Below are 9,807 nucleotides of genomic sequence, written 5' to 3'. Positions count from 1 at the left end.
TTTTCCCAAGAATTGTGGGAAAGAATTACAACTTCAAAAAACTCATCATGCCTCTTACTAAATACCTTGGACTGTCTACTTTCCAAAAAGGGGTAATTTGGGGGGTATCTGTACTGTCCTGATAATTTCAGGGCCCTTAAGAAAGGAGTTAGGCAGTCAGTACATCCGGGGTGATCAATTTTCAGTAATTGGTACCATAGCTTCTAGACTCAATAACTTTCACACAGACTAAATAATATACACTAATTTGGGTTATTTTTACCAGAGATATGTAGCAGTATACTGTAAATGTTGGCCCAAATGTATTAAAAAAAATACATTTTTTGCAAAATTTTATAATAGAAACTAAAAAAAGTGTTTTTTTTTTCAAAATGTTTGCTCTTTTTTTGCTTATATCACAAAAAAACAAAAAACAAAAAAAAAAAAAACGGTTGTGATCATATACCACCAAAAGAAAGCTCTATGTGTGTGAAAAAAAATGCTAAAATTTTTTTTGGTTACAATGTAGCACGTGAGAATGCTGAAAGCTGAAAATTGGTCTGGGCAGGAAGGGAGTGTAACTGCCCTGTATGGAAGTGGTTAAATAATAACAAAAAGGGAGCAATTGGTCATGGAATTTCCAAGGCTGTGGTTGAAAACTCATACCTTAGATGCTGTGACCAAATGTACAGCACATATCATTAGGCCTAGGTTATTATTAAAAGAAAAACTTGTCTGTCCCACATGTCAGGTCACAAGAAGTGCTTGCTACATACAGCAAATGTGTAAATGTATCTGGATTAGACAGGACACGCTCACACTTTTAGAAATAAATATGTGTAATGTTTAATAAATAAATAAAGCATACCATATTTCTATTAAATACAAACATAAATAAAAATAAATATTAATTACAACAGTTAAATAAAAAAACGAATACAATAAATAACATAAAATGCAAGGTCAAGATGAGCAATAAAAACGACAGTGCTTTAACTGTACATATATATGGATAGTGAGCCCCGAAGATTATATAACCTCACTGTGTGGATTCAAGATATTATTTTGTTCTCTATAATAAGCAGTTATTATTAGTAAGAAAAAATAAGGCTACCAGCCATACAGGTTTGTCTTACATACCTTTTCCCAGCAGCATCACCAGGAGCTGAAGGAAATGCTTGGTACTTCCACCTGGAAGAGGGACAGTTGACTCAACCATTGTAATAGCCCTGGGTAAGCTACCACTCTGGCGAACCCTTGCCTACGTGGGGCTATTGAACAGGGTCTGAAATAAAGTAGGTATTTGCATCTATGAAGGTCTGCATTAAAGAGAGCCTTTTACATTGCCCTGCAAAAGCAATGCTCAGATTATTTTTAAGGTATAATGTATTTTTGGTATCAGCATTTATATTTGAATATATATAAATATATATTTAGTACTATCAAGTAGAGCATTTCCAAATAATTAGTGTGCTTCTCATATAATGTTACCAAACAATATCAATGTGTTTCAAATTCTGGGGGAAAAAAATCTGTTTGGCAAAGATTGTTTTGGTTGAACATTTACCAGCTTTTGCAAAGAAATCAAGTGGGGAGTTGGGAACTTAAAGGAAACTATACATCATAACATTATTTTAAATAAAAGTGGGACAAACTGATCAACTTCCTATATTTTATATTACATAACTAGACTGCTATTTCTTTAGGGCTTTTTTTTTTTTTCATTAGGGCCACACCTCAGTACTTTGGTGCAGTGGGCTGGCTCAGTGGAGAGATTGGAGAGCTTCTCCTGCTCGGTTAGGTTTTGGTCAGTAGTTGTGTATAGAATGGAGAAGGGCAGGGGACACAGTTGGTCCCTACTTTATTTGAAGTTTAGTCATCTTTGACCAGCTGATTTATTATAATGATATGGTTCCAATAAGATATCGGTAAACGGTAAAGGAATTATGTAGGAAATATGTAGACAGTCATTGCAAATTGCTGCATTCTTATCCTATATAGGTAAAAGAAGAGATGTATGCCATCTCTCTCTCTCCACCTCCTAGGATCTAGGTGTTAAAAAAATAAAACTCTGCAATACACTGCGTGGTAAAATGGTAACCTACTCATCTAGGCTCTAGTGATGCATAAGGATCATTGAGCCTAGCGGTACATATTGCCTGTCCTCTGATGTATTTTAGTCATTCTTAATCCCAATGGCATATGGTACCTACCTGTTTTAATCCTACTGAAGAATTTTCAAACTAAGCATCTCAGCTGTCTATTTATTTTTTAGAGAGCTTGAACTTTATAATTGCATTATCCATCTTTGTGGTCATAGGTGAGGATTTGTTGAGCCCCATTATGTATTGGTCCAATTAAAGCATCATCTTGCAAAGCAAATAAATCCATACAGAAAATACAGATAGGACTGGAACTGTCAGTAGTTAAATAACAATGAACCTCTATACCCAGTGGGTCATAGGACATAGGCTGTCACTAAGTGGTCAAGCAGCAATCATATCTTCCTGCGATACAATTAACTAACAGTTCCATTTTAATTTTCACAATGGCTCCAAGCAAAGTATTTTTTCTGTCACAATTCTCACATATCAGGTTAAATTTTTTCATCATCAGATACCAAATTTGCAAGAGCAGCTTGATGTCTTCCTAGTTTTTACAGTGTTGTACCTTATGCTAGCAGTTATCACATTTCATGGACATATTAATTTTTGTATCAATATAATATGAATAGCATTTCTATTAAATATGCAGTACATCATGTTATTTTTTTTCACAGCTGTTTCCCTCATCTCCTTTTGATTTTAACTCGCGATACATTGTTCCTAGAAATGTTTTCATGGTCTCTTTCATGTTATGTTTTGGAGAATTGTAATCAGGTTCTTGGCATGTTGTGTTGAGGACCTGCAGAGAAAGTACATAGTCTTTCAGAAGAGCATATACGGTACACTTTTTTTTTTTTAGATACAGAGAAAAAATATTTAAGACAAAATGAAAAAACACTTCTTGGATTTGGATTCAGAATAGCTCAGATCCCAAAAAAGGCTTTCATGGCTGTCAGGTAATAGGTCTAAAAGTTTTTTTTTTACATATGCCAGCTTGGCAGAAGATGTGATAAAGTTATCCTCTTTACAAAATCCATAGTTAATGAACAAAGTACATTCAGACATTAGAAGCTTGCAGAATAGACCAGTAAAGCAAGCAATGTACTCAACATGCTATGGGACATACGAAGTTAAAACCCTCAGGGTAAGTTATTTTGAGGATCCAAAATCTAGTGTGCTCCATAAAAAAGCAATAAAAACTGCCTCCATAAGCCTTAATTAAAATAGATTATGAATTAAAAACCCAGCTAAAGGCAACATCCTATTTGCTCATATTAAAGCAACAACAGTACATGAAAGAGGAAACTGTGGGCAATGGTACTGGGTGCACTTCCTCTCTCCTTGATTATGACAGCGGAGGATGATAAGGTAAAACACTTTTAACAAATGACTATCACGTTTTAATTGTCCTTTACCGTTCAACTACTTTTGTAAAAAAAAAAAAGAAGGGTTGCTGACCGAGCCTACTACAAATAACAGAAAGTGATAGCCTTGTTTATCCACTATGTTAGATGTGAAATTTTCAGATGTACTGCAATGTACTATAGCTAATACTGTGGCAATTTTATGATTGTTGTTAAAGGAACCCTTCTAGATTCCTAAAAGGGGATGAAAGGTCCTTGCAATAGATCAGCTAGTATACTCCTTTGGTTGAACTGGATGGACCTCTCTATGGCAGCTAGTATTTCCAACCTCCCCTACAGGACCCATCAATGATGTAGAAGTTGTTGGATGGAGCCATCGGGAGTGGATCTGGAAACGCAGGCATCCATCACTCCTAGAAGTGCTAAATACCAAAGAAGCCTGAAGAAAGATACATTGCTGGAATGGAGGCAAAATAGGAAACACTGGTGATTGGAAAGTTGAGTATACTACCTCTTCTCTTGTAGGGCCCTTTCAGCCTATTTTTTTTATAGGAACCTGGCAGGGTGTTTTACAAAAAATAATTTTGTATATTGGCTTTATTATACATTAGACTGGATGGACAAGCAGAGGCATGTTATCAATGGACCACCAATAGTAAATATTACCCTTTAAAACATAATGGGCAAGCCCTTCTCTGTATGGACCATACACATAAAAATGCCTGGTTAAATAGATGAACATAAAAGCATAAGCATAAAACATTTCTAGAAATGTACAAAACCCACTCTGACTAAATTATAACTTTTGCCAGGTAATAGATGAATGCTTTATGAAGCAAATGCTTTATGAAACACAAAATAGCCTACTCATCATAAAAGTGGACTACTTACTTTGCAGCTGTATGGTACACATCCCAGCAGCCTGTAAACTTGGCATCCTTTAGATTTATTGCCAGTTTTCTAGAGTAAAACATTGATATTTACAGTTATCTTATGCACGTTTTTACACAGCCAACATTTTACATAATTTGAAGATAGAAAGCATTAGCCTATTTCTGTTGAAGCGATTTACAGATACTAGCACATCATAAGAAATCTGTAAAATGTAAAAACCACCATGGCATTTAAATTAAACCAAATGTTGCATAAAAACACTTACATAGTTACATAGTTAGTCAGGTTGAAAAAAGGCCATCTAGTTCAACCAATAAAAGGGAAAAGAAAATCATACAATCCCATGTACACAATCCTATACCCACAGTTGATCCAGAGGAAGGCAAAAAAAACCCAGCAAAGCATGAACTTAAAATTGAATGCCAGGCAAACAGGTAAATATAGGGATGCTGATGAAATACGTATAAAGAAAGTTGTTTTAACAGCCAAAAGATTTGTAAATCCATCAGTCTAGTTGTGAGACTAGAGGCAGCCTTTCACTGTAAGTGGATGGAGGAAATGACCATCCCCTCAAACACACAAACTCACTCACTGGGGCATTGGATTGTGACAGTGACATCTGCTGCTCTTAGAATAAACTAATCAGTCACTGATTGAGTAAAATGTCCAGCGTGTCCCTAAGAAAGAAATAGATCAAACAATCCACTTCAGTCAAGCAGGACCACTGACTGAAATCATTTTGGTTCTTGCTGGACTGGCCTGTAATTTGGACCAGAACCCTGGCTTTTAACTGAGATTGCTGCAATATTATACATTGGTTTGGCAATGTGGAGATTATCAATGCAAGAAAAACTGAAAAAAAAAAAAACAACACACCACCAAAAATATCAGTTTGTGAGAGAAAATTAAATTAGCTTACCTCACAATGATGTGATTCATTAAACTCCTTTCTAAAAATATTCAGGTTGCAATTGATCTAGAAATATGAGTGTTTTTAATAGATTAATTATACTTTACAATAAAATTATTTTAATTATTATTAGCTTTCACTTTTTTATTTTACTTTAGTCTTGTGGGCCATTGGTAGTACTCACTCTCTGAGAATCACAGTCTTGTGGGAGATTATACTTAGGACTCATGCACAGGCACATTTGTAGTCATAAAATGTAACAGACATTAAATTCTCTGCCTTTTCCTGTTTTAAGGTTTCACAAGTGGGGGGTACAGCCAGCCTTTAAAAGTGAATCCTTGTATGCCACTGCACTCATGTAAATGCCAATGCTTCTATGCATTTCCCAAGCATGGAAATTGTACATTTAGAAATGTGTGGTTAGAGGTCAATGCACAGAAGCATTACCAATTGCATAGGTAGAGGAACATACAGCCACCCACTTCTAGGGCTGGCTGTACTCCCCAGCTGTGGCATCCTGAATGTGGAAAAAACACAGAAAATATTATGTTATAATGTTTTATTTTTTTTTTGCCTGCAAATGTCCATGCACTATTTGCCCTACTCTACTGTCAAATAAAAGAGGCAGACCCCAAGGGAAGCATGGTGAAAGAGTTGGACAATTTAGAGAATTGTCCTGATTGTTAAAAAAGCTATCTTCCTATTGTGAACTACTTCTCCTGTTGAATATGAACAAAGGCAGATATGTTTGAAGTCCAGCCTGTATGACAACCATGGCTCCCTCTTTTAAGTAGAGAAGTAAACCACCCAGGGAATGAAAAATGGGTCAGTCAGTAATCATCAGGTGAAAAAAAAAACATCCTAAAAAAACATTTAGTTTGATTTAGATATGCTACATCCAAGGTTTGGGAAACATTGTGCTTTTCCCTAGCTCATACCACTGTGCTAATGCTTGTTTGCTAGTGTAGCTGTATCCATAACGCATCCTAATGTGTAATGTCTATAATGTAGCTAAAACTATTTGACTGTCCCATTCTAACTGTAAGGCTAGCCATGCACATAAGATACAAGTCAATAAGACCTTTCATGGATTATATATTTTCATAAACATGTACAGTTGATTTGGTTGAATGTGGATGGTTATCTGCAGAGCAGACACTGGCCTATTTTTGTAAAATGTAATTTGGGACACTGATCTTTTAATAAAATCATTTCATATTCTTTCTCCCAAGACTTTGATCGGCAACTATGCCAAGCAGGTGCCTGCAGCAGTTGCAAAGTGTCCAATCATCTTATATCTGTAAATATTAATAAATGGCCTCAAATTATTTCATCTAGTGCTGTATTGCCAACACTTGGATAATTCATTAAATTCCATGCTTTACCATGTTAGTGAAATTCTAAAGTAATTTTCAATTCTTTTTAAATTGCTGGTCCCTTTAAATAAATGAATAGTTGGTGAGCCTTCTATAGGGGACATTGCACAAGCACTTCAAATTATGGGATGATAATGTTCTGTCTATGTCTTACAAATATTATCCTCTCTTGTCACAAGTTTTCCTATGGAGACTACCAGTGGCCATGCCTTTTGCGTATTGCATAGACATGGTCCATTGTTCATGATGTCACCATCAGAAAACCCACCCTAAGAAGTGCCATGAAGCCTTTTCTGCAGTGCATGCATGTAAACAGGAAGAGACTGTGGGAAATCAGCAGGGTTGAGATGCAACAAAGGATAAAAGTAAAAACAAAGAAAAAAGTGAGAACGGAGTTGCTAGAATGCTAGGTTGACATACCACAAACCTCACAGAGGTGTGTTCCTGGTATTCAGGTATACAGTATTACATAAATCTTACATTTTGTTCTCTAATAAAATGAGCTAACGAATCTATTCTGACTCTATACATGTTTATATATTATGTATTATTAAGCTCAATACCTTTCTTCTATGATAATTAAAAAATATATAAAAATTGTTTAAAAGAAAAGCATATTATTTAATAAAAAAAAAAATTGCAGTTGTTTAACATACATGTTGCTTTGCATCTACTTGAACTTTTACAATATGCCCATGTTTTTTTTTTCTTTTAGTCCCAAAATTATTTCAGGGCACATCCATGACAATGATTGTCCTCGTGAACTCAAATCTTTTATTACTGATAAACTACTCAATAAAGGTCACCTTTATTTTCCCTCATATTCTCTCATTACCATCTATCCTCTAGTTTACACAGATATATTTGTTTGGGACAAAATTGTTTGAAATGTTGGCAATTATATAAACTGCCTCATCCAAGTAGCAGAGTTAGGGGGGGGGGGGGGGGGTCTTCCATCTAAATCATCTTTGTGTACTTTACTGTTACGTAGCTACAGTACATATACTGACAAATAAAGCCCTTATATGGGTCTATGAAAAGTATATCATAATCTTCAATTACTATAAACTGACCCCATTAGCTAAAATGGGATTTTCACTTTCTGTAGAAAAGCAAATCCCTGATTTTTTCCTTCCCTGTTCTTGCTAAGCAGCTCTGTAACTTTGTTTTTGCTATTGTTTAAAGTAGCCCATGGAACAAAAAGTGTCTGTGCCAACGAAATTGCATATTTAGGAATACCATGATATTGTCATGGATGTTAGACCAAATAAGTGATCAAACTGGTCACAGTTGTCATCACTTTAATCTGCAAAAGGGTGGAGAAAAGATCCTTGTATGCTGCAGGTTGTAGTGGAAAAAATATTAACTTTCTTTTGCCCATCTCTTATTTTATCTATTACAACATCCATAATTGTACACATATGTAGATATGTAAACCTTGTGTTTTAAAGAACATTTTTTATATATACACACATACACACACAATTGTATCTGTTAAAAATAATATAAAAGCAAGCACTTACTAATGTGCAGTTGTTTACGTTATTTGCATGTGTTCCTTTTGGGCGCTACAAAAATAATAAAAAAAAAATTGTTTATATATGTCACAGCTTTATCTCTTAATCATTTTTATATCAGCATCCTGTATAAATCCTGTGTTGCTACGCCATTTATACATAGGCATGACTGGGTAATAACTGGACTATGCATGGACATCCTCACCCAACAGCTTACAGTCCTGGCAGGACTCAGGAGACACGTATATGGGCTGAACCATGTTACATTATCCTGGTATGATACTGTTGGTTTCACAACATCAGCATTAGAAGAAGTGTCTCCAACTCACACTGATATAATCGTATACTTTCTTGATAGGATAATTGCAAAATCAAATAACCCAGTTGTTAGAATTATGGTGGGAAAAACATTACTATAGCCTGCCAATACAATATGCACTTGTATAGGCAGACTATGGATGTTTATGGACTGAGCAGACATCCTCCAGCAGTTATCTTTACCATGAAGAACCCTATTGAGATTTTTCTAGATCAGTAAAGTATAGGGTGTGTTCAGTTGCTGCATACTGCCCACAGATTTGCAATTGTCTTCCCACTGCAAATAGCTGGATAGAGTAAAAATCACTATAATCACTATAGAGTAAATCACTAATAATCACTATAAGTCTGCAGATATTTGTAGGACTGCACAAGTCTATGTGCTAGTCCAGCAAAAAAAAAAAAAAAAAACCCCAGTATGTTTGGTTGATAGATTCTGTAAAAAGCCCTCCTGTCCTGTAATGTCGATTCCATGTTTGACTATTATACTGTTAGTATATTCAGTTGTAATTGCTACTGGCTAAAAATAATTATTTTTAGAATTTAAATTTAATGAAAATTGCAAATGATGCTTTAGGTCAAAGCTTGTGATCTTGTGACTTAGTACATTTAATTACACCTTGCCAATATTAAATTGTACCTTCAAAGAGAAATTACATAGACAGGGGTAAACCTATAGCTTGCAATGAGAAATGAGCACACACAGGGAAATATACAGAACTACAAACAGTAACAACATTCACTGGTAACAATAAATGAGAAAACATACCTGAATATCTTCCATGTATTTGTCAATCTCTGAAACCAGCTGATGACAAGTCATGCTTTGACATGTGTTTTTAGCTTCAAGAGGCAAAGAATAGTTTCCAGCAAAACAGGCAAGTAACAAAGCAATAGTAACTCTGAACATGATGGAACAAATAGTTAGGTCCAGTCTTCAAGCTCTTGGTCCTTTACAATAAAACTCAGAGATTGAGCTTTATATATCTGGTCGGTGGTCACTTCATACTCGCTTATCTTTAGAAATCAGGAAAAAATGAGTAAAGCGTGATATGTTGCTTTCCATACTGGATACATTGACTAGGGACTTTCTAATTGTTCAATATTTGGGGGTGGATGTTCCAGTCATTAGTCACTTCTAAGATGCAATGTATTTTACAAGAGACTATTTTTAACTTCACTGACCACAGTTTCATTTTTGACAGATCTGATTTAAAGATTAGGTTCTAGAGGTGTGATACTGGCGGAAATGATCTTATCTTAGTGAACTGTTCCTTACAGTGTCTTGCATTTCCTTGATTTTTTTGGAAAATATTTACCAGATATGTATTGCTATGTTGGATA

At 35.2% G+C, this 9,807-nt stretch overlaps 1 protein-coding gene across 1 annotated transcript; it reads right to left on the bottom strand.

Moving 5' to 3' along the window:
- Positions 1–2,667: 2,667 nt before the first annotated feature.
- LOC309552657 (uncharacterized protein) lies at positions 2,668–9,286 on the bottom strand (the record flags this gene model as incomplete). The annotated part of the gene is made up of 5 exons (XM_082253589.1): positions 2,668–2,883; positions 4,340–4,408; positions 5,262–5,318; positions 8,152–8,196; positions 9,233–9,286. The coding sequence occupies 5 exons, from the start codon at positions 9,284–9,286 to the stop codon at positions 2,743–2,745; spliced, it is 366 nt and encodes a 121-aa protein (XP_082109715.1). The 3' UTR covers positions 2,668–2,742.
- Positions 9,287–9,807: the final 521 nt, after the last annotated feature.

This window comes from Pelophylax lessonae (genome assembly GCF_965119305.1).
Source record: "Pelophylax lessonae genome assembly, chromosome: 4".
NCBI classification, from domain to species: Eukaryota; Metazoa; Chordata; class Amphibia; order Anura; family Ranidae; genus Pelophylax; species Pelophylax lessonae.
Note: the sequence above shows the minus strand (reverse complement) of the source record. Positions and strands in the feature narration are given on the sequence as shown.